The sequence below is a fragment of the Echiichthys vipera genome, assembly GCF_963691815.1.
Source record: "Echiichthys vipera genome assembly, chromosome: 4".
NCBI classification, from domain to species: Eukaryota; Metazoa; Chordata; class Actinopteri; order Perciformes; family Trachinidae; genus Echiichthys; species Echiichthys vipera.
Genome location: NC_139829.1, coordinates 4125371 through 4151462, shown reverse-complemented (window position 1 = coordinate 4151462; position 26092 = coordinate 4125371). Strand labels below are relative to the sequence as shown.

The 26092-nt window shown below is 41.2% G+C and overlaps 2 protein-coding genes across 6 annotated transcripts in view; one reads left to right on the top strand and one right to left on the bottom strand.

The window, feature by feature from the left end:
* The window catches only part of LOC310946409 (endophilin-B2-like), a 33400-nt gene extending 22478 nt beyond the window's left edge, over positions 1 to 10922 (bottom strand). For all 4 annotated transcript variants that reach the window (XR_014593187.1, XM_083912860.1, XM_083912862.1 and 1 more), the window contains exons 1-3: positions 10793 to 10922; positions 9518 to 9659; positions 2418 to 2546 (exon numbers count right to left, since the gene is read on the bottom strand). Coding sequence is in view for 3 of the 4 variants with exons in the window: in XM_083912860.1 (XP_083768986.1) it covers positions 2418 to 2546; positions 9518 to 9659; positions 10793 to 10855 (334 nt within the window). In the remaining variant the exon portion in view is untranslated. The remainder of the gene's footprint in view (positions 1 to 2417; positions 2547 to 9517; positions 9660 to 10792) is intronic.
* Positions 10923 to 14684: 3762 nt separating this feature from the next.
* On the top strand, positions 14685 to 24474 carry dph7 (diphthamide biosynthesis 7). Of its 2 annotated transcripts, none has more exons than XM_083911764.1 (10): positions 14685 to 14708; positions 15041 to 15213; positions 17933 to 18066; positions 18147 to 18234; positions 19306 to 19403; positions 20299 to 20456; positions 20814 to 20886; positions 20972 to 21037; positions 21857 to 22029; positions 22659 to 24474. In XM_083911764.1, exons 2-10 carry the CDS (start codon positions 15082 to 15084, stop codon positions 23066 to 23068), a joined length of 1332 nt encoding a protein of 443 aa, XP_083767890.1. In that variant the 5' UTR covers positions 14685 to 14708; positions 15041 to 15081; the 3' UTR covers positions 23069 to 24474. The 2 variants fall into 2 exon arrangements, with proteins under 2 accessions (XP_083767890.1, XP_083767889.1); XM_083911763.1 differs by lacking the exon at positions 14685 to 14708 and adding an exon at positions 14724 to 14948.
* The last annotated feature ends 1618 nt before the right edge of the window (positions 24475 to 26092 follow it).

Here is a 26092-nt window from a genome sequence, read left to right as displayed (position 1 = left end):
AGGTCGTAGTCACAACAATTCCACCACTCCAGGTTGCCAGGTATGGAGACAGGTCTGGAGACAGACCCGGCCCAGTAGGCTACAGGAGACCAAAGTGTGTTTGAGCCTGTTTGAACCCATCCCCTCAGGCAAATCGCACCATAAAAACAAGGATTAGAGGAGTTTGACTGACAGTTAGCGTTAGCCGTTAGCATTAGCCGTTCCAGCTAAGTAAAGATGCAAGTGATGTTAGCGATCAAGGAGAACCGTAGCCATGTGGGCATGCGTTTGAATGGCGTTTCTCTCCTTTCTCTCAGTCCATGGAGTGAATGCTCGGCCTATAGTGACTCTGGTTGTTGCCCGTCTCCACTCACACAGCTGCTGGGACAAATAACGCCCCCTTCACTGAGGCTCCGAAGCAGCTGCAGGATTGGAAAACTCCAATTCACCCAGTGCCAGCCTACAGTAGCTGCACCCAACAACAGACAACCCTTGCAACCAGCAACGCCCAACGTTATTGGCTGCTACAATCAAACACAATGTGACATTTAAAATATTAATTCAGATTAAATAGATATTTTTTATGGAAAAGCAATACTTACATTCTTTACCCCTCAAAACGCCCTGTGGGTGTATTGTTTTTTTTAAACATATAGCTTTTAATAAAGATTCTACATCAACCATTAAGAAAGAAGGCATAGGTGGAGTTAGTTTGGTGGATATTTTACATAAGAATGTGGTCACATTGTACAGATTGGATTTACATCTGGCTGATATCAACAAGCAATGCCATCCAAACCACTTTCAAATGTGGTCCAATAGCGCTTCAACTCTAACGTGTATTGCGTGCACACCTTGGGCCTCATTTATCAATCTTGCATGAAAACGGGTGCAGATCTGAGCGCAGAATTGGTTGTATGACAGGACCCACGTGTGATTTATGAAACATTTGTATCTGACCAATCTCAGCGTACGAATGAGCGGGCCTTGATAAATGCTGCGGCTGAATTCGATCGTCTTTAACATGTTACGCCCTTAAATATTCCTGGTTCGGAGGCCTCGCCCACTGAGGTCAAACGTGGAGAGAAGGAACGCAGGTTAGAAAAGAAACTTTTCCGACAAATAGATCGGCATCCTGACATCCGAGATGGAGCAAAATAAAGATGTGCTTTTTGGCAGTCTTAAGAGTGGAATAAAAGGGCCCCATAAAAACACTGTATGGGAAAAAATAACGGCAGCGCTCCACTGTGACCCGAGTGCGCCTGTGCGCACTGTTGGACAGGTGTAACCCAATTAAAAGCACACACGTTTGAACCTATGAATTGCAAGAAAAGCTGGGATTATATTTAGGAAACGCTAAGTCAAATACATTCAACTTGCTCAAAAGATCCATTTAATTCATTTTATAATTATGGCTGCAGTATATTTCCACAGAACATACAAAAGGGTGTTGTTTTGTGTTTGTGATTTTAAACTCTTTAAAATAGTTTAAAGACTGTAAGTAACCAATGTTCTGACCGTTGTGGGTTAGCTGTATATAAACTACTCCTTTAGGTGGAAACAACAGCCTTCTGATCCAGAATATCACCTATAATGCGAGGGGGTCCATTTCACGGCAGGTGTGCTGAATACGGCGCACTTGCTCTGTAGCGGGGTTTGCCAGCGGGGTTATTAGGTATTCCGTAAGAGGATACCTTTGTCACCTAGAACCATACCAAGATGTTAATCATCTGATACGTTGTTTGATTTAATGCAATTTATCGAGGGTAGCCACTTACCGAGGAGATGACTTTGGCTCTGCAGTGTGTCTTGCTGCAGCCGCGCGCCAACACATTCATTCATTAATTAATTCAATGTTGGGGTCGCGGGGGGCTGGAGCCGAGCTGTTTTGAAATATAAAAAAATCTTATGTCCCCCCCCTGGCCACCTGGCCACCACGTTTAAAACCTACAGCTTGGCATCACAAACCACCTGTACATTTCTTTTATCGAGTGGTAGTTTTGGCGATTGATGAGTGCGTAATCATTCATGGATGGTGCCTTCAGACGCACATGAGTACAATCCATTGCTCCAACCACAATTTTTTATTTTTTTTATTCGTTTTAAGAATCCATTTTGATCTGTTCTTAATATGTGACTGCTTATGCTTAATGACAGTTATGGTTTGTTCATTATTTTCAGCCAGATTTTGCTGTGCTGCACCGCATATACACAGGCTGAAATGTGCGTACACGACCTCAGACCAGACGTGAGATTTGATCGTAGCTCCCGCTCACGTCCAAATTGATAAATGCCGACGTTTGCCAGGAAATGGTCGTACGCATGTTTTTCTGCCGTACGTTCGTTTGATAAATGAGGGCCCTTGTGTTTATACACGTGTAAAGGGCCATTATCTCAAATCAGTTTTCAAGCTTGTTTCTAAGTGTATGCATATTTACCATATGGAGTTCCAGGACCAAATTCCTTTGCTGCATCCTGCATGTATTGACCCAGCAGCTCTCCATTGGTAATTCTGGATGGGGCCTTCCTGTCCAGCTTTTCATAGAGAAACTCTTCAATTCTGGCACCTAAACAGAAAGGTAGAGATGAATTCATGGCCCAGCTGCTGAGGAAAGAAGTGCTCGAAACTTTTAGTTCCCCTTATACTGATTGAATAAAAACAAAAAATGTGCCATTGAGTATTTCTCTCTCCAATAAGCATAGTGAACACTACCTGTTCAGCAGGGCAAGATAAACACCTAGTTATTTTCCCCAGGAGCCAACAGAGACAAAAACAGGTAAAAGGGAAAAATTTAACTTCTGTCACCATGAGCTGGATGACTAACATGACAAATAAAACTAAACAACTTTATAAACTGGTTATTTGTTAGTGTATGTGTTAGCTTATGTTGATGTTTTCAGCCCACTTATTCATTTGAAGTAGCTTTACAACAACATAAAAATATACCTTTACCAGACCACAATGCACTTGGATAAAAGGTGCTCACTTTTAATTAAATGTGGTACAGGTTGTCTAATTATACAGTTTTATGCTGTTCTCTATCTGTAAAGAAACTACAGCAACTAGTTGAACAGTTACCTTAGGGTTGCAGTGGGGTAAAAGACCAAGAGTTGCACAAAACAGAGACACACGAAGAGTCTTTTGGGATTGTACAATTGTAACAAAAAGCAACAAAATGTCTGTTACTAAACAAACATGTATCCAGCTGCATGGTTAGTAAATTGCAAACTTGATTCAATTGTTCTTACGATACGCATGCATGGGAACATTTGAACCATGTGAGAGTCCAGGTTTACAGGGTTTGATAAGAGATGTCTATGCAGGCTGAATATGCTTGATTTTGTATACATAATCTGTACGTAAAGAGTAACTGTAAATAGTAATTAATGCGCAGAATCAGGAGACAAAATAACATGAATACAGTACCTTACAATATATATGGTGGAACTAACTGCTTCTTGTGAAAGTGGTCACAAGAAGACTCTCACCAACTAGAAATAAATAGCACATCCTTTCACTTGACACTATTGAGAGATGTATTTTGATGATGATATTTCATCCACTGCCTGTAGTGCAATTAGTAAATAAACAACAGACACGCACACCTTAAAAAATGTTTTAGAGTGGACTAAAATGAATACAGGTGCTCTTTTCATATCCTCCTATTCATCAGGTGAGACTCAAATGACATGACTGTGACGTCCATTAGGCTGAATGAAATAAATTGAATGTGAAAGGGTTGTAGAGAGGACTCCATGGAGAATTATTGCTCATTGCTTTGTTTTTAGAGCTCATTTACTGTGAGACAGTCATTTTAAACTAAACAGCTCTACACTTTTTATTTTTTACACAATTGACACTATAGTGGGCCCCCTGAGGGATGACCTAACGTCATAAAAGGCACTTTCTCTGCGGTCGCACACATCATGTTGACTAGTTCCACCTATTAGGCCTTACCCTTACCTATTTCATAACAAATATCCTTACCAATACAATACTGTAGCGCCTTGATTAAAATACCAATGTACTGAATGCCCTATTACCAAATGACCACCCAGGTCTGATGTCTGTTATGTAGGATAAATGGTGATCATGGATCAGTTCACAGAGTTACAAAGCTAAATACAGTAAACATGTTTTCCACAAGTACACAATGCCTCAAGGTCTCCATAACATGTCCATAATGTTTGACAATATTTCTATTTTTAAATAGAAGATTATATTAAAAAACCTCCAGTCGAAGCAGGGAAGCTCGATCGAATATCTTCACATTGGTTCACATTGTTGTTTCTGTTCTTGGATCTGTGTATTTGATTAGCTTTATTGTTTTTTTTTCATCATAATTTATTGCTCACATACCTTGGCATTTTGTATCTATGACAAGTCTTGACTTCTACTGTTAATTACATACTGATGTAGGGTCAAGACAGACACTTAAAGACCCCCTCCAGACACATTTTGAAGTATGTAAAAAAATGCCCACATCTGCTTTTCTCCCTTCATATGAAATTCTGAATCAGGCTTTGAGCCCTGCCCACCACCGCTGCCATAATTATGCTATAGAAGGTCCCAGTGGAAGCTGACAGGATTGGTTCATTAGGTATGAGATGTATAAAACCCAAGGCCCAATCCCAGAACCTCCCCTTGGCCCTAACACTTGCCCTTACCCCTCCATTTTGCACTCACATGTAGGGGTAGGGTGATAACATGGCTACCGATGGAGCTAAAGAAGACTCGCACGTCTTTAAACTCCTACTCCAGACACTTGTTTAAGTATTTAAAAACGACTCTGATTAATATTTTGTTTAACATGAATTCCCCACTTTGAATGTTAAAAACCTCATAGATGGAGCTGGAAGGACATCTACTTTTTCTCTCCAATTGTCTTAAATTTTGCATCTGGCCGCGCCTCACCCTCCGCTGCTCATGCTCACACTCCCACACGTACTAGTGTTAGCTTGAGACTCCTCTGTAACTACTTCCTAGCTTCTACATTTGAGAGAATCCACCATAGGCCTATATGTTTGAGCTTCAGACAGGCAGCGGCGGGGCAACAGAGCCCCTTGGACAGATCCCTGAATTGTGGACTGGCAAGTGCATCACCTGGAGCTCCGCAGGTGGATGGACGGACACAGAGCACACGCTGCCTGCCCATGGAGCTGACATTGGCGATCTGCAACTGAGTTATAGTTTGTGCGTCCTGAACATGGTGCAGTCAGACCCAGACTCAGATGAGTCTGTTGTCACTAAGACCAGCAACTAGCAGACCTATCAGAATGATAATTGTAGTTAGCATCTTTTATTAGTTTCTGTATTTAGCTTGTTGGCTTGTAACCGTCAGAGTTTGACAGCTATGGTGGCAGTGTGTTTTCTGTCTGTACGGACATTCATCTCTGCAGAGGAGGTTTCATGTTTCTTTGCCGGTGTTGGGTTTAAGTTATTCCCCCGTCCAATATTGTTTCACATATTAGACAGCGATTGGTTGATGGATCTATGACGTACCAATTGTAGCTGCTCGGGATACATTTAAATTTCAAATTGCACAGAAGTGCACAGACATTTCCTCCTTCAGGAGAGGAATGTACAAGCTCACATGGAAGTCACTACAGTCCATGTCAGACATTTTAGAGGACTGAAACAGTAGAAAAACCCTTTTTTGAGTGGAAGGTGACTTTATAATGACTAGAAAATCTAGATGGTTGATTAACATATTGTACTTGTGGAAAACATTGTACAACAATACAAACGTGCAAGAAAACTCACTGAAAAAGTGAAATATGGTTTATATATTCAAGAAACACAGAAATCACTACACGCTATGACAGATTGTCACGTGTAGGAGAACCACAGTTCACCTAGTCAGGGGTGAAAATATGAACAGTCAGGATGAGTAGGAACTGTGTAAATGATAAAATGTGGGAGTGCCAAAGTCTTTAAAAAGGTACAGAAAAGTGAGCTCCTGCCCTATTTCTGGATTAGCTTTTGGTCCAGTCGATTGTATTATCAAAGTATTTTCTTATAGAAGAGTTTCATTATCATTCTTCCTGAAACAGTTAAATATGATACTGTGGTGTGTTTCTGTCCATATTCTGACCTAAAATCTTGTACTAGCTGAACATGGTGCTCTTAGCTTTAGTGCCAACATCAGCATTCTAACACATTCCATGGACAATAGCTAGACAGATATATTGCTCTGCGTGCTCACAATCTAGCTTGTTAGCATGCTAACATTTGCTATTTGCAAACTACAAGGTACAGTGAGGCTGATGGGATATTAGTTGTGCATGTACTTGGTCAGTTCAGTAAGCCAGAGACTGGTGGCTTGGTATGGTGCTGTCTGTTAATCTGAAGCAGCATCAGGTACAAACCAAATACTTAATACTATCCGAGTGGACAGACCACATTCTAACGCTCCCTCAGAGATGGAATTGTATATTTTTATTTGTAGTGTTGGCAATGGTTATTATAAGGATCACTTACTAAAATGAACTGTGCTACTTTGAACTTGAAGTCTGACCTAAGACCTAAGGATAGAGTATCTGCACTATATGACGTGGTCGGAATATAACACTAACAAATACTAACAGGCAGGATTATACACACTCTTCCAATTTTTTAATATGGACAGAATACCCGAATATCAAGCTTCAGCTGAATAACATCTGAATATTACAAATACACCCGGCCAGTCTCACAGAGGTTAAATTAAAAGGGGGCTAAAGCTTCAAAGTTTAACACCCATTTGGTAAAAAATTATCATTAGACCTAACCCATATACAGCATGTGTTGATTTACAATCAGCTGTGTGCCTCCACTCATTCCTAAGGATTACATATTTATTTTGCAGCCGACTTAGATCTTAATAAAGAGTTATGTGCTGGTTTGTCCTGTAATATTCATCAATTACGTACTGTACTATAATAAAAGGCATGAAAGGTTTCCACAGCACAGCACTAAAACAGGGAGGCAGAATACTTACCAGTGTGATCAACTGTAGCATGGAGAATCAAAAGTCACACGTTAGAGCTCCTTATTCTCCAGTATGCCATTCCATATCAGTGTAAACTTACAAATTATAATATGCCATAAGTATTTGACCTCTTTGAATTGAAGCTATCATTTATTGCATCAGTCTTCTGTATTAACACTTTAAGGATCATACCAGTGGATTTGCATGTTTGAGCCTTTTCACAGCAAATTTATTTATTTTGTTTTTTCAATTCATTGTATTTTTTTAAAGCCTGTGGAGTTTGCAGCAGTGGACCATAATTGCCACCATGGAGATATATATTTCCACAACTGGCTCCCGGTTTTGTTTTTTACTAGGTGTGCATACAAGATGAGGCACATTCTTGCCTCTTTCCCACTGATCAACAGTTGGTGGGAACAGTGCGCAGAGAAGCGCAGTGATGTGCCAACACGGACTTTTCATGACTATTTGCAAATCTAGGGTTACCATCTAGACCCAATTGGTAAACATGGATGTAAACAAACACAACGTTGAATTTTCAACAAAAAAAATGGCTTTGCAAATACTTTATGGAGGAAGAAAATACATTCAACACGTTTGTCAGACCTCAAGGGTATACACTGCATTTTGGTGAGAAACACTAAATGTAAATAAAACTTTTGTTTGTTTACAAGAAAACTCCCTGGGGCACCTTTAAACTGACGTCAACAACTGTTTGGTTTCAAAGGTTTATCCGAAATTAAACAATTACAGTCTGCGCAAAACTCATGCTTCTCAAAATGCAATGAAGACAAGTGAGACCTTTTCCCTTTTATACCTGTCCTGCAGATAAACAGAGAGCAGCATGGCCCTGATCACGGCTGCAGACAGAACCTCACTGTTCTGGAGTTAATCACACTACTACTGTTCCTACAACGACAACTCTGCTTCTTAGACAAGGGGAACATAATGACTCATCTGCCCTCAAATGTCGTATGGTAAACATTTAAATGACCAACAGGTGTTCAGGGGTATCCATTTATGTGGAGTTAGTCACTCTTTTTGTTATCATAAAATGTGCATTGCAGAAGGGATGCAGATCCTGCTCCACAATAACTATTTTTTCCTGCATGCAACTCATTTATCATGTGACCAAGATTTGACTTTGACACACAAAGAAAGGCAGCTGTGATGAATAACATATCAGGTACCATGAAATTAACTAAAATTACTGGCTGCTTGAACATAGTAAATCACCCAAAAACATATAGTAATCTTGGCCAATATAGCGATATAGACTTTGGATCGTAATATGATCGAATATAAGTCTTGTCTTTTCCTCATTTTAAAGGCTGCATTACATTTAAGTGTTGTATTCTGTGATGTTTTCTGAACTTAGCAGACTGTTCTAGTTGTTCTATTATTTGTTTATATTTATCCACTTAGTCATCATTACCCACATTACTGATGGCTATGTATGAAAAATCTCATTGTTTAAATATTTTGTGAAAGCAACAATAGTTCCTACCTTACAATATCAATATCGACGTATCGGGTCAAACATATTGGGATATTTGATTTTCTCCTAATGGGCTGGTAAGGTATAAGTATGCTTTGCAATATGGTCTGAAGTCATAGAGCACACACAATTTCTAGCTCATGGGTTAAACATGCAATGTCACCAGTGTGGTCCTTTTAGCATTATCTATTTTGACTTAATTATTGAACTGCCTATACTTCTACTACAACTACTAATACTAACACTACTACTACTGCATTGTATTACTAAATGAATTACACTGATGGCAAAAATTAATGCAATATTCACTGGGTAAGACTGATATTTCAGAAATAACAATAACAAAACATGAGGTATCGGTCGGTGCAGGCTGCTGCTTGCCGATAGTTTTTTCCTGGCATTATTTACAGACAGGCGTCCACAGGCAGCTCCGTGTTGCTGGAGACGCCTTTTCCTTTTTTTAAAATTGAGACTTGTAACATTTGTCATCATTGTGTAATTTTTATGATGTAAATTGAGGGAGCAAAAGAAGCATCGGCTCCAAATATCGGCTCAAGAAAATCGGCAGTCCGTTTCGGTCATCGGCTAAGGCTGATGAAAAAAAGATCGGCATTGGCATTGGTCCTAAAAAATCCATTTTGGTCGATCCCTAGTGACGTTTTAGCCCACCAGGCCAAACAGTGCCAAGTTGTGATGCCTCACTGCATTATTCGTTCATTCATATTATTCGTTTATTCATAAATTCAACACATTCTTTAAAAAAGGTACAAAACAACAAATGCTTTTGACTGAAATTGCTGTGGGGACAACCACAAATGTTTCATTAGTCCATGGGTGTCTGTTAGACTTTGTTATTGACTGGGTTAGTTGTGTTTGGTTTTACATGGCAAATATCTGATGTTACTCTATTTAATAAAATCAATAACCTTGGCTATGAGTATATTATAAATGAACTAATCTTATTCCTTATGCGCTTAATATCATCAGTCATCTAACATGACACAAAGTCGCCAGCGTGAAGATAATACGCACTCTCTCTAATGATAGGACAGCTATATCAATGGCATACTTGGGTTGGGCTGCAGGAGGACCTCAGTCTGTCTGTAGATTTTCTCAGTCCAGTGTTTGGTGCAGTCTGCGCGGCTCATCAGGTTCTCAAAGTGAGCATCCAACTCGGTCTTCTCCGCCTGGCCCAACTTCTCCTCTGTGAACTGCGGCGAGGCAAAGCACACACACACGCACAACACGCACACAGTCAGGGGCTCCAAAAGCTAGGGCAGTGGTTCTCAACCTTTGCACATGACGTACCACCTCAGAAAATATCAGGCTCTCTCGAGTCCCTCCACAAAGACCAATGTTCAAATACAGCAGTGTAGGCCGAAACTATTCAGCTACGGACAGGAAGGTTTACTCCTGATCAGAAGATGATTTATTGTTGACTGTCTTCAGCCAAGACTTCAGTTTCAGATGACTGCTCTAAATATTCTCCTCCTGATCCGCACAATAGTTCCCATTTGGAGCCACGATTGCAGTGTTTTTAAACTATTAATTTTACCTCTGCTTACTCTCCTGCCATCACAGTTTGGCTCGTGACCCATGAACATGATTAGGTAGTGGGCTGGTATGGACACAAAAAGATTATAGGAAATGCTAAAAAAAAAAACACTTAATAAAATTTAAAACAAGAAGTACTTTCTTTGAGAAGTTGTAGTATTTTAATAGTATTGTATTTATTTAGTAATTAATGTTTCCTTGTTTTGGAGTACTGTCAGAGAGAGCTTGAGTACCACCAGTGGGACAAATACCACAGCTTGAGAACCAGTGAGCTAGGAATCAACGCGATATCATGACGTCAAAGCGGGTCCGGTTCCGGTTGCCTCACAGTTGTCCACAAAAATAAAAAATAACACCCCCCCTCCCAGTCACCATAAAACTTATGCAGATGAACTTAAGTTAATACGTAGATTACAATTCTCTAAGCTCTTAAACTGAGTCCATTATTAATTCATACTAACGTTAATGACTGCTATGCTAGCTTGGCCGCAAATATAACGTTGCATTAACAAGATAAATGACAGCGGCTAACAACTCTGCCTAGCATTCGGACAGTAGCCTGCTACATTTAGTTACAACGTAGGCCTTAACTTTGAGTATTGCCACGAGTCACGACGTAGCGGTTACATCTGCTTCCCGTGCGAATATGTAGGTTAGCTCGGCACTACAACATACTGCGAGGTAACGTTACCGTAACGACGGCGTGTAACGCTAACGTCAGTAACAGCTGGCTGTCAAAATGGAGGAAAGCGAATGGAACAACCACAGTACATAACGAGGGTTTCATTACCTGGACGGCTCGCGTAAAAAACACTCCAGCACCACAGGCTAATTTCTTCACGTTGAAATCCATTGTGTGTGTGTGTGTGTGTCTGCTGGTGTAGTGATGTTCCAGTCGAAGCAGACTGACTGGACTGACTCCAGCGGCTGGATGTTATGGCACAAAGTCACGTGACCAGGACGGACCAGGCCTCGTTACGTCAAATATCAATCTGCCAAAGAAATATTCAAAAGCAACTCGTTTTATTCCAGGATGAAAAGCTTTTTGTGATCACACTGACAGGGAGCACGGCTCTTCATACATAAAGTACATACCAATAAATATATAAATGTCCTAATGTTGCACAATTTGGTCACCTCAGTCATGACTAATCTATTCTTCACCAAATTCTTAGATGTTGAAAACAAATGTTGTTTTTAGCAGCTACGAACCATATTTTTTTATTTTCATCATGAGACATTCAGCTCGTTTTTTGTGTTTCTTTGAATTTAATCGGAAATATCGGAATTTAGAGTAAAACTTTTTTTTTCATTTTGAACATGGGAAATGTAACATTGAATTCGTTGTAAACGTATTGGTTTTATGTGATAACTGATTTTCTATATGAACAGACATGGGTTGTTACACACTGTGACCACTTGAGGCCAGTACATCCATGGTTATCAACATACTCATAAAATGTGTCCCATCAAATTTACCATAACCTTTGACCTTCCTGCCTGGTATGGTCTCCTGAACTATAGATCTATTAATAAATAATAAACTTACCAAAAACGGTGGCACTGGCAAGCATAATCCAAGCAAAACCCTAAAGCCCTTGACTCAACCTGACTTATCCTGACAGATAATGCCCATCCTCTCTTCAGCCACTTTGAGCTGTTGAGCACCTGGGGACATTAGTCCTCTGTCAACTAAAACTGTATTTAACAAGTCCTTTATCCCAACTGCCATCCATACACTCAACACAGTGACAGCTGGGATCTTTTCACGTAATATGAATTTGTCTACACTCAGCGGCCACTTTATTAGGCACACCTGGTGCTTAAGAGTGTCAGTGTGGTCTTCTGCTGCTGTTCCCTCTCTGTAGAAAGTAGGTGGTGTTGTGTGTTCACAGATGCTCTCCTGCATTCATCTGTTGGAACCAGTGGATATTTGAGTTCCTGTTGCCTTTCTATCAGCTCCAACCAGTCTGGAGAGGAGGGGGGAGAGGAGGAGGAGGAGGAGAAGGAAGAGGAGGAGGAGGAGAAGGAAGAATTGGGAGGAGAAAAGGAAGAGAATGAGGAGGACAAGAGGAAGAATAGAAGGAGAAGGAGGAAGAGGAGAAGGAAGAGGAGAGGAAAAAGAGGATGATGAGGACAAGAGGAAGAAGAGGAGGAGAAGGAAGAGGAGGAGGAGAGGAAGAAGATGAGGAGGAGGAGGGGGGGGTGGAGAGGGAGGAGAACAAAGAGGAGGACAAGAGGAATAAGAGAAGGAAGAGGAGGAGGTGGAGGAGCTCCAACCAGTGTGTCCATCCTCCTCTGACCTCTGGCATCAACATTTGTGCCCACAGAACTGCCGCTCACTGGATCTTTCCTCTTTTTCGGACCATTCTCTGTAAAAACCCTAGAGATGGTTGTGCGTGAAAATCCCAGTAGACCAGCAGTTTCTGAAACACTCAGACCAGCCTGTCTGACACCAACAACCATTCTGATGCTGCTTTGAACTGCAGCACATCCTCTTCACCATGTCTACATGCCTGAATGCATTGAGCTGCTGCCATGTGATTGGCTGATTAGGAATTAGCTGCTTTAACGAGCAGTTGGACAGGTGCACCTAATAAAGTGGCCGGTGAGTGTATGCATTTGTTTTATACTGAGCCCCTAGAGTCCTGGAATGTGTTGGCTATAATTTGTGTGCACAGGATAAAATATATATATTATTTTTCGTGGTATAATATATATATATATTATTATATGTGGCCCCGTAGTTCACAAACTGCTTCTCTGTTTTTTATGTTGTTGTTTCTCGTGTTTGGTGAGCCGAAGACGGATTTACATCCTGGTGGACAACAAAGATCTATTCTTGTATTGAACAATTTAAATGTACAAAAATACAAGGTATGCAATAAACAGCACACTGGTGACAAAGTTGATAAAGAGATCAAAGATAGAGTACAAAAAAACAGACAATTAAATAAATTATACTAAGTCAAATAAATAAATAAAAAATAGATGGTTCAAACAGGGCCTTCAGGGCAAAAACAGAATCAGAGATTTAAGCACAGAGCTCAGTTCTAGGAGGAAAGGAGCACATTTAGGTAGTGATTTTGTTTTGTTTTGTTTGTGAATAAAGACTTTTGCGTATAGGATAAAGTTCTTCAGGTGTTCAAAAGCATTCTCTTCTGTGTTAACACAGTAGAAAACAACATCTCAGAGTCAGAGAGTAGGCAGAGTTAGCAGCATCAAAACAATGATTCAACATCACTCCAACACTTCTTCCATATATCACAATTAAAAAACAGACGTGACATTGTTTCTGTATTCATTTTACAAAAAGTCCAGGAATCATCAACATTTAGAAACTTAGAAATACTAACTGGGTATATAGTATGTAGTATTGTTAGATAGGCAATATGGGTTGGATAGACAAAGATCTATTCTATTGTATTCTAATATAGTCTGTGGTGTGTCAAGAGACAACAATACACTGCAACTTTTATTGAATACCTTACAAAATAAAACTTACCAAAATAAAGGAGGGTAGACAAAAGTAGCTGCATTGACTCCACTTCCATTATAAGGGATTGCATTTCATGACGCAGGGGCTCGTGTGATGGACTCAAACGGCCCAGACTCTCGCCCAGCGTGTGTTGAGGATGTGCTCCAGTTTACCCACAACTGTGTTGTTGTTGTTGTTGTTGTCTTGCAGCCGTGTTTTCTTTTCAACAGCTTTATTTAAAAGGAGCTCTTTACAGGGAACAGTACAGGAAAATACAGATAACATGTGCCAGGGGTGATGTTCATTATACAACAAGGTTATACATATTACAAAAAGCCTTAGCTTAAAGTAAAGTTTTTTAGTCATTTATTTTGAAAAACATAAAAGCAAGGGGTTTTCTTAGAAAATGTCATTTTATGAATCTGACATTTTGCAAGAATGAACACAGATTTATTAAAAAGTGACATTTTCCTTCTTTCTTAGGGTAATTGTGGAAACCAAAAACAACATTTTCCCAAAATAAAATCTATACACCTTTACAGCGAAATCCCATTGCTAGGCGACATCCTTGGTCCTTGTTAACTTCCTGTAAGTTTATGTCATTCACGAGAACTGCAACAGGAAATTAACTAGGGCACATTTAGAATGTTTCTGTTTACATCTTTGAAAGCCCTATAGTGAAAGAGTCCATCATTAATTTGCTATGGTCTTCCCATATTTGTTTCGTGTAAGAAACAGAACAAATGAACAACATTTTCTGGGTGTAAATTACAGAAATTATTAATGTCCTTTCTAAAATGTTGCATATAATGATTAAGTGGATAATAGTTGTGTATGATTTTGTAAGAAACCTCCTTAACCTTAGTTGTGATTCGTTTTGCAAGTGGCGCTTTTTTAAATATTCTTTATTTGCAATCTGAACAAATCTAGTACAAACAGAACAGTATGGCATCAGACTTGACAAATATAGATATGTAAAGACAGTTCTCAGTTCTCTTTTCAGAAACCAATACACATTCAATTATAATGGCATTACATGTGAATACTTAATAAGATACAATACAATAAATAAAGTAAAAATAGAAACATGTAAAGAGCTTAAATTAAGACGCGGGCTATACTGTTAAAAATCTTTAAAAAAGTCATGTAACTTATCTGTGGTATGCACCCTCGCGCCCGGCAATGACGTAACAGCACAGAGGCTTTTCCGGTCGGGGCTGGGTCACATGTGAGTTTTGTTGATAATGATTTGTTCTGCGGATATTCAGTATTAAAGAAATGTTAACTTCGCTTTGTAGACGTTATTCCCACGCCGGATATCTGCTCACTCCCCCAAGTGTGTAACGGCTGGCAGTCTTTGCAGCGCGCGACTGCAGTGAGTTGATAATGGCTTGCTAGCTAACTCCCAAACATTATTGAGTTAGCTCAGATAGCCTAACGTCACCGGTTCTTAGCCGGGCAGGACAGTGTAAGTTAAGAACTACGGGGTGGACTTATTCGACTTTACTTGTGATTCTACAGTGGAGACGTAACGGGGTCTACTTGTGCTTTGGTTTTCAGTTACGGCACTGGCACACTGACGTTATGCAAAGCAGGCTGTCATGGCGTGGAAGTCGAGGAGCCGCAATCTACAAGTGTTTGACACGGAGCTGAGTGCGGACACCGTGGAGTGGTGTCCCGTTTCATCGAGCCACGACATCCTGGCCTGCGGGACGTATCAGCTCCAAAAAGGGGTGAGTTGACACGAACTCTGCCGGATTCAGCACCCCTGCCGTGAAATGTACCCCCTCGCGTTACAGGTGATATTCTGGATCAGAACGACCTACACTCAGCGGCCACTTTATTAGGCGCACCTGCTGTTTAATAAAGTGTCAGTGTGGTCTTCTGCTGCTGTTCCCTCTCTGCTAGAAAGTAGGTGGTGTTGTGTGTTCACAGATGCTCTCCTGCATTCCTCTGTTGGAACCAGTGGCTATCTGAGTTACTGTTTCCTTTCTATCAGCTCCAACCAGTCTGGAGAGGAGGAGGAGGAGGAGGAGAAGAAGAAAAGAGGAGAAGGAGGAGCAGCTCCAACCAGTCTGGCCATTCTCCTCTGACCTCTGGCTAAAACGAGGAATTTGCACCCACAGCACTGCCGCTCACTGGATCTTTCCTCTTTTTGGGACCATTCTCTGTAAACCCTAGAGATGGTTGTGCTTAAAAATCCCAGTAGACCAGCAGTTTGTGAGACTCCCAGACCAGCCCGTCTGGCACCAACAACCGTGCCACGTTCAAAGTCACTTCAATCACCTTTCTTCCCCGTTCTGATGTTGCTTTGAACTGCAGCACATCATCTTCACCGTGTCTACATGCCTGAATGCATTGAGTTGCTGCCATGTGATTGACATTGCAAGAAAAGCTGGGATTCTATTTAACCTTATGAAACGCCAAGTCAAATACATTCAATTTGTTAAAAAAATCCATTTAATTCATTTTGTAATTATGATTGCGGTATATTTCCACAGAACATACAAAAAGGTGTTGTTTTGTGTTAAGAAGAACATCGGTTACTTACACTCTTTAAAAGAGTTTGAAGAGTGTAAGTAACCAATGTTCTGACTGATGTATTTGACTTGGTGTTTCATAACGCTAAAAAGAATCCCAGCTTTTCTTGCAATTCATAGGTTCAAAAGTATGTATGTTTTAATTGGGTGACCTGTATATAAGCTACTCATAAAGGTCGAAACAACAGCCTTCTGATCCAGAATATAACCTATAATGTAAGGGGGTTCATTTGAGCGCAGGGGTGCTGAATAAGGCACGACACCTGTACATCCCCCTTACCTGTCCTACTAACCGACGCTTAACTTTAGCTATCTGACCTTATTTCATCTGTAGTTTATTTAGTATTAGTGTCGGGTGTTCCCTGTTTGTAAACACTGTGTAGTCGTCAGTGTCCACTCCACAGGGGCACATTACTTTCTCAGTGCAGTGCCATTTGATTTGGCTCTTTTGTAATACATTGGATTTATCAAATTAGTGGGTTAAGTGCTTACTTCCCCGACAAGGCTGCTACTAACAGGTGGAGCGAACATTACAACTTCCCCAGGGTGCCCTGAAATCTCATCAGTTTGCTAGTTAAAATGCAGCATTGAGCACAACATCCTTGAATATGGAGAATGAGCAGAATTCCTACCATCTAGTGTCTCAAGATCGTAGTCGTAACAACCAAAAATAATTCCAACACTTGGGTTGCCAGGTTGGTCAGTAGCCTACAGGAGACCAGAGTCTGTTTGAGCCTGTTTGAACCCGTCCCCTCCGGCAAATCGCACCATAAAAACAAGGATTAGAGGAGTTTGACTGACAGTTAGTGTTAGCTGTTAGCGTTCCAGCTAAGTAAAGATGAAAGTGATGTTAGCGATCAAGGAGAAGCGTAGCCATTTGGGCGTGCGTTTGAATGGCGTTTCTCTCCTTTCTCTCAGTCCATGCAGTAAATGCTCTGCCTATAGTGACTCTGGTTTTTGCCCGTCTCCGCTCACTCAGCTGCTGGGACAAATAACGCCCCCTTCACTGAGGCTCCGAAGCAGCTGCAGGATTGGCAAACTCCATTTCACCCAGTGCCAGCCTACAGTAGCTGCATCCAACAACAGAAAACCCTGGCAACCAGCCACGCTATTGGCTGCTACCATGGAAACAGAACAGGACAGAAAGTCATTGTCAAACCCCTCAAAAAAAATTTAAATATTGATTCAGACTAAATATATGTCTTTATGGAAAAGCAATACTTTTACTCTGTACCCCTCAAAATGCCCCGTGGGTCTATTATTATTATTATTATTATTATTATTATTATTATTATTTAAATCTAGCTTTTAATAAAGATTCTACAAAAAAGAAGAAAAAAATAATGTTTTTTTTGTCCGAGGCCTTAAACAGGTTTAATGATGCTGTGAAAACGGCCTGTTTAACATGGGGGTCAATGAGAAACTGCTCTATTGTGCAAACTACTCCTTTCTCATTGACCCCCATGTTAAATAGGTTGTTTACATACATGCCCTTTTTTGGTAAGAGGAAATGAGTCCGAACCAAAGTCTGACAAAATGGCGACTCCCATAGACAAGGACGATTGGATCAAGTTGAAAGAACGGACCCCGACGGGTATGCTACGTCCATTTTGTATATAGACTATGATGTAAACACGCTCAAATAACCGAAAATCAAAACTTTTACATCATACTTGTTTCATTCAGGTTCAAATGGGCTGGTGTACGGAGACTACCAAATGAATGAATTCATACTTAGGCAAGCCTGCCTTGTAAAGTCATGATGATTATTCTGTGATTAATTGTGTAGCCTGAGTTCTTTGTGGCTTAACTTTATACAGCAGTAACGAGTCCAAATGTAACGTGGGGCTACAGTCACTCATACTCCTGATGATGTCTGACTGTTGATGTCCCTTTTACATTATTCCTGTAGATGGGGGTAGAGGATGCCACCCCAAGCCGGACTGGTCGCTTATACCTTTTTGAATTTCGGCAAGAGGGGCCGATGAGCCCTCCCCTCACTGAGCTACAGCACATTGACACAGCAGCCATTCTAGATTTAAAATGGTAAGAAACCAGGTTTGACCCGTTTGGCTGTTGATGTCACTGGCTTCTTTCTTCTCGTTGATAGTTTTGCATGTCCTCAGGTGCCATGTGCCGGTGTCAGGGCAGGCAGTGCTGGGAATGGCAGCAGCCACCGGAGAGCTGCAGCTGTACACACTGTCAGACAGTCAGGTAAGAAATGTGGCATCAGAAGAATCGCACCAGTTACATCTAATATTTTCAGGCATATAACAGATGTTTTTGGGGCTTGGTAGAGCATACACAAAGCAGGACAAGAGGAAGAAGCAGGTTCTTAATTTGGTCATAAACAACAGAGTCTTGCTGTTCTTTAAACGGTTGACGATTTCAGCGCCGGTCCTTACCAACAGAAGTTCACAAATCTTGTGGCTTCTCTAGTTTAACGTTTGTGTTGCCTTCTTTATGTTAATCACCCTCCTTCTTCTTCTTCACCTTCACCCTTTGTTTTTCCTGTTTTGGGTGCCTGCATGATAGGAACGTCGTCAACACACCTGAGAGTGAGCAGCTATTCACACATTTTAGACAGATAACGCAGACTTTGTACTGTCCGGTCCAACTGATTTAGTTATTTACATTCTCACTTACTGCTCTTCTGGATAATTTAGATAAAGTCAAGTTTGCAGTGCATGTGTGAAAGGGGCTAAATTGCCTTGTTTTGCCAAAATAGACACTAGAGGGCAACATAAACCCTTTCTGTGCTTCATAAAAGATCATGTATTTGCCATTTATCAGAAAATCACCACCAGCTGTAAGGAGGGCCTTGTTGAACTTGTTGAACCTCATATATCATATTAAAAGTGAGGAACACTTTACGATAGATAACCTTGGTCTAATACAACAGACCAACAATGCATTAAATAACAAACACAAATCATTGTGAGGGTTATACTGTTGAGTTTGTTAGACTGTTAAGAGGAGTCTAGAGGCTTCATTCAGCACACCTCTGCTCCACCTTGCGCCGCCACCTTCATGCCCGTTTTGGGATTAGCTGGGAGTTATGCGAAGTCAGGCACTGCCAAGAGGGCAATGGCCCACTCTGTGCTTCTTTTTGGCTCCTCTGAAATGGCCGTATGGGTGACGTCACAAGACTGTTCACTGTAGGCTACAGAAATGCTTAGTCCACCGCTGATGTAAAGTGTTTACTCTTCTTATTTGTTATCATGGATTATTGTGTACTACTAGTTGTTGATGTGTTAGTCTGCACTCATGAATGTGTGTATCCAGGTGGAAGGCGGCCGTCGTCTGCACACTCTGTGCAATTTGGAGGTGGGAGCAGAGCGGCTGGCTCTGTCATTAGACTGGTCCACTGGAAGAATGGACAGGTAAAGAATTCAGCATGATCCAGAGCCAGAGAACATGCAGCTGTGTTTTCTACATAACATTTAATGTCAAATTTAGTATGGAAACCACTGTTCAGAGTTTCCAGGTTGGGGAGTCTTCTGTCCAGTTGGGCTACTTTTTATTTATTTTTTTATTTATTTGGGTAGGATAAACCTGTTTTGGGGCAGGTTGTGATAATTTGTGTATCATTTAGGCCAGGGGTTTTCAACGTGTTTAGGGCCAAGGACCCCTTAGCTGAAAGGTAGATTGAGCTGGGACCACCTACTGCAAACCTCTGCAGTAGCATGAGAAGAGTCCCTACGCAGAAAACAAAGCACCAATGGGCTCCTTCCTTTTGGATTGACTTTGGTAATCCACTTGAATGGACTTTACTATGAGAGGAGCTGGTACAGGGGCCAGTAGGTAAGTCTTTAAAACACTCTTTTGATAAACTCTGGCTTCACTAACTACGTCGTTGGTGCTTTGTTTTCTGTGTAGGGACTCTTCTCATGCTGCTGCAGAGGTTTAACTGTTATTTTGAGCAGTATTAATGGTTAAAAAAAGATGTTTTAATGCCTTCACCGTACTGCCCAGAGCTAATCACTGTTAGCCGCATTCAGCTGTTAGTGCCTCTACCAGATTTCTCTGGATTTCTACCAGAAAATAAAACTTTGGTTTATTTGATGTGTGCAAGTGTCGAAAAATACATTGGGATGATTTAGAATTTCACCTTAACATTACACGAACACACACACACACACACACACACACACACACAAAAGCTTGTCTTTAAAAAAAATTGTGATACTTTTATGACAGTGGAGGGGGTTCTAGGCTCTGGTTGGGCTTCTTCTGGCGACACAGGTCATGTCAGGCGTCCCCCGTTTTTTTCAGCAGCAGTGACGTGCGGCTGGTGTGCAGTGACTCTGCAGGCTGTGTCAGTGTGATCTCCATGGCTGAAGGCGCTCTGACGGCTCTCTCACAGTGGAAGGCCCATGACTTTGAAGCCTGGATCTCAGCCTTCTCCTACTGGGACACACAGCTGGTTTACTCCGGTAACACTTCAAATCATAATCTGTCACATTTTAAATCAGTACTTACAGTAATTACTTTTTTGGAGCCCTTAGCAGAAATGTTATCTAGACCTCCGACCATTCCTCCTGTGGCTATCAGCCCGCCTAAACTGATCTCATGTCAGCATATGTCTGTCATTGTATGGTTCAGCAACAATAACTGTCTGTAAGTTTATCAATGAATTGGAGAGGTTACACGTTTAATATAACTACAGCATCCCACACAATAACATTTGGTGAATATTTGTCTTAAACAGGAGTAAACCCAGTATAAACAGACTTGTGTGTCAGTGCAGTATGCATTTCCATCTTGTCTGTGTCTGTGTCACTCCTCAACAGGTGGTGACGATTGCAAACTTAAAGGCTGGGACCTCAGGGTTGGTCCCTCCTGCCCCACTTTCACCAGTAAAAGGTGAGCGCAGATGTTAGTGTCGACAGCATCTGGTTTCTGTTTACAGAAACAGTACAATAACCCTTTATGGTCTTTTCTCTTGAAGGCACTCGATGGGTGTGTGCAGTATTCACAGCAGCCCACACCGGGAACACATCCTGGCTACAGGCAGGTAAATATCCCAATGAACTCTATATGCTCACTTGGCATTGTGTGAGAATGAGCTTTTGTAGGATTGTGGCTACTGGGAATGTCGGCATAAAATGGTTTTGCCATTCAATTCATAACCGCATTAGATAATGTTGCAGTTTCATAACCGTAAAGCTACGATACCTATGGTGTACTGATTCCTTTTTGTTGCCCCATGAGAACCAATCTCGCGGGTCGCGTGCTGTTACTTGAGTGCATAACTTTGTTTTTTTGTGTGTCGTCATGCCACTCACCTGCCTTCGAACTGAAAGGACTTCATGTTGACCCCCACCTACTCCTACTACTGTACACCAGCATTGTTCAACCCATTCTACTGTACTGTTCCATATATTTCTTCAATCTGCTCACTGTAAAAACTTGTAATAGACTCACTCAGATAACTAATACTGTCACCAAAATAATCAGTCTCGAGATCCTGTAAAACAAATCATCTGAAGCTTTCAGGATAGTTACCTGGATGTAACTCCAGTTCTATGTGAACATGCTGAACCCTCTTTTTTCAAGAGAGTAGGCTAGGTTTTATGTGCAGGACCAAAATAATTTTGCAGGAAATATACAACATAACAAGGACTGGTATTTTAGTTTAAAAATGCTTGTGTACCGTTTTCCTTTCATAGCGTCAAATAATACATTTCCTTATTTCCTTTGACAATAATCGTCATATCAAAATGTCATATCTTGACATCCCCCGTTGCTACGTAGTACCACTGCCTTCTCCGTTTTTGGTGTTGTTGTCCTGAACCGTCAGTAATTATTGTGTTCTGGGCTTCTCCCTCTGCAGCTATGATGAGCAGGTTTTGCTGTGGGATGGCAGGAACATGCGGCAGCCTCTCAGCGAGAGTCCCGTTGGTGGTGGAGTGTGGAGGCTGAAGTGGCATCCGACCCATCAGCACCTGCTGCTGGCAGCCTGCATGCACAATGACTTCCACATCCTCCAATGCCAGCAGGCCCTAGGTGAGTATGAAGGAGCGACGGGAGATGATTGATTGATTGTTAACATGAACTTGGTTTTTATTTTTGATGGCTGGTTAGTCATTCAGGTTGTTAACCCTACCACCTTCCCCTTTAGCTTGGCCTCCTGATTCTAAAAATGTAAAGACACTACAGAAAAAGCAATAAGTTGATTAACAGGAAATTAAACGCCAACTACCAACTATTTTGATAATTGCTTAATAACTTCTGTGAGGTCACTGCAACAATTTAACATACAAAACCACCTTAAATCTGACTTGACATACAGTATAAGAATATATTATTAAAAACGACTGACACTCTGTTCTGCAATTTCTTAATGCCTTTTGCTGCTATCTTGGATGAGTGTCTCAGTGCCACCCTCTGCCCTGAGCTCAGGGCTGCAAATGGGATGATGAGACGGCGCTAATAAAATATTGAGTGGACTTGGACATAATATTTGAGATTGCTTTATCTTTTTAATTTGAGAATTATGGATAATTACAAGTGCAAACAACACTGCTGGTTTAAGTGTTGATGATAAAGTGGATCTATAAGTAATGTATGTTTCTGCCATAAAGGTTGTTGTTGAGTTTGCCTCAAGTCATCAATGTTTTCCTGTCATTGTCCAGAGGGCAGCGGAGGAGCGTGTCCTGTCGTAGCCTCCTACATCCTCCACAACTCCCTAGCGTACGGAGCTGACTGGTCCAGGCTGTCCCTGGAGGAACCGGCTCCCTGCTCCCCTGTCGCTGCAGAACCAAAGGAAAGCCTCGCAGAGAGCGGAGGTTACTTGAGGATTCAGTATGAATCTCCCACTGCCAGCTTTGACACTTCCCTGGAGGATGACGCAGGACGATACATCCCAGAAGGTATCACAGCACCCTCCGTCACCCCTACCGCGGGCCCCGCCCTCAACTCTAACGAGGATGCCACTTCACTGACCTGTCTGCTGGCAAGCTGCTCATTCTATGACCATATGCTCCATGTGTGGCGCTGGGACTGGACTCCAGATGAGGCTCAACAGGAACCAGAGCAATGTTGACCAGACTGGAGCAAAATGGTACTATAGAAATATCTTCTGTCAGATTAGAACATGTACTGAAGTAAAGCAGAATGTACAGCCCAACTATAACAAAGGCATGACATACTGTTGTTCCATTCACTGCCTTCACTATGAAGAGAAGTCCCCACACTTTGGAATAACTTATCACAGAATATGCTATTAGGAAAACCATATATTTTCATAATGACACTTGACGCTTTTTATAGACTTGTATTTTAACTTAAAGGTTGACTATGTAGAATCTTTATTAAAAGCTAGATGCTCATCCATAAAAAAATTATTAATTAATTAATATTTAATTTTTTTTTGAGGGGTTTGACAATGACTTTCTGTCACATTGTGTATCCATGGTAGCAGCCAATAGCGTTGGGCGTTTCTGATTGCCAGGGTTGTCTGTTGTTGGGTCAGCTACTGTAGGCTGGCTCTGGGTGAATTGGAGTTTTCCAATCCTGCAGCTGCTTCGGAGCCTCAGTGAAGGGGGCGTTATTTGTCCCAGCAGCTGAGTGAGCAGAGACGGGCAAAAACCAGAGTCACTATAGGCCGAGCATTCACTCCATGGACTGAGAGAAAGGAGAGAGACGACATTCAAACGCACGCCCACATGGCTACGCTTCTCCTTGATCGCTAACATCACTTTCATCTTTACTTAGTTGGAACGGCTAATGCTAACGGCTAAAGCTAACTGTCAGTCAATCTCCTCTAATCCTTGTTTTTATGGTGTGATTTTCTGGAGGGGACGGGTTCAAACAGGCTCAAACAGATGCCTGTCTCCTGTAGCTACTGGGCCGGGTCTGACCAACCTGGCAACCTGAATGCTGGAATTATTTTTTGTTGTTGCGATTACGATCTTGAGACACTAGATGGCGGTGTTCTGCTCATTCTGCATACTCAACCTTTAAACAAACTGAAAATTCGTACATTGTATGCCCTGTAGCAGAAATATAAATACCTCTGTTCACCTGTAAACCTTCTTTTCATTATAGCTTTCTGAAGCACTTTGTGGTTTTGTTAAGAAAAATTGATCACAAAACACCTCGTCTCAAGCCTAGCACCATTTTATTACTGTTGGTACCCATGCAGTGTGGCCCAATCGCAATCTCCACCCTAAAGCCCAAACCCAGGACCCAGATTTAACTGATCACACGGAAAGTGGTTGAGCGCAAGAGGGCTGCAAAGGTTTGAAATGGTCTAAACAGGAATGGAACAGCTTGACAAGGCCAAAACATGTGGGTTTGGGCCTTTTTATTTGATCATTTTAACTTCTCTACAGCCAAGGAAGATTTTATTTGATTAATCTTTGGCTTGTTACAGTGTGAAGGAGTCAAACGATCACTTTAAGTTACTCATTTCTTTTTGTCAAAACAGCAAAATTAAAAGAAATGATTGAAGAAACTAGGTGTGTTCTTGCATTCCTTTGAGCTCAAACAGCGAGCTGCCTAGTGTTCATGCAGCTGTAGCGTTCATATTTTACAAGCCAATCCTCTTATCGAAATACAACTCATGAATGCTTTGCGGTACCAACTTGAAATTTGAGACTTGTTCAAGAGTGTTTGCTAAACTTACATTTTAATGCACATTGTGCTTCACCTCTAGGGGGTGCCACAAATGTAAAAAAAATAATGCATTTGACGTAATTGGCTGCATGATTTGTACAAAATTTGGTTTGTATTATCTATGCCCATGTGTGTCTGTGCAGAAGATCTGTTGATGACTGAGTAAAGTGGGCATGATTTACACTCTTATTGTCTCGACATTTTGCATTTAATTAAAATAAATTACCAGTACGTCCCACAGCTGAATCTTTTTCAGCACATCCACTGAATTGGGACAAGTTGTCAAAATATGCTTATTAATTAACATCTGTATCTCCACAAGACTTAATTCAAATGCTACAAAATAGACATTGTTTGCATACTAGCTATGACTTCTCTAATGGTGTTCAGATCGGTCCATTTCCCCAAATATTTGACCAAAGAAAGAACAAAAATATATGTGAAATAGTTTTTCATGTGATGCCATTGTCTTTAATTGTTAGGTGTGCAAACAGTTTAAAAGTTAATGCATGCGGTATGTTTCCAAATGCTCGTTGAGTTCAGTCTGCTTGGATCCCGATCATTACTGTCTTTAATCCTTGTTGCCGTTTCTACTTTGTTTACCCTTCCTGGCTTCCTTCTGGAAACCCTGTGTTTTAATATCACAACACTATGAATTGTGGGTAATTCTCTCAGGCTAAGTCTGCAGAAATGTGAACTTGCGATAAGTGTTCAGAAAGGTCTTAGAATATGTGTGAGAGCCCTGAGTCTGACTCTCTTCATTTGCATCCTCTGCCTGCTGAGGACACTCTGCTCCTGGACTCAGTCACGCATGAAATTGATAACTTGCGATCTTAGCCCAGATTAGCTGGTTGGAGGCTCTCTTGTAATGAACATCCTCTAGGTAAACCCATTTTTGCACTTGTAAAAAGTGATGTACCGGCATCAGTGCTGCTCCCCAGAAATCTGAGGTGATGCTTTCACCGTATGATATTGGAAACATCATCACAGTAGTATATCAGAATCTGCAGAAGACAGTTCAGTCAGTACATTATTCTGACCAATAAAATGACACTGTGCATATATTAACTTGGACTAACAGGGAAATGTCTTTGAAATCAAGAAGTTCTAATTAAATTGAAGAATAATTATATGGCAATAGGTGCGTTTACATCAGGGTAAAATGTGGCAGCTTGGGAAGTTTCAGGGCACGCCCTCTCATATGACCGCTCACTTGCTGTGTTTCCATTACAAAAATAAGGCCCCAGAGAGATATAGGAGACTCTGGAGGTGCCGTATCACTCTGAATGGGTTTGGATCCCTGGTGATCAGCGATACAGCGGTGCACTGTTCTTCCTCAAAGTGAGAAGACAGTACAGAATAGTTTGATTTAAGGTGGGCCATATGATTCACAACATCAATTTATGTACAAGTAACATGAAAGAAAACACTCCATCTTAAAAATATGGAA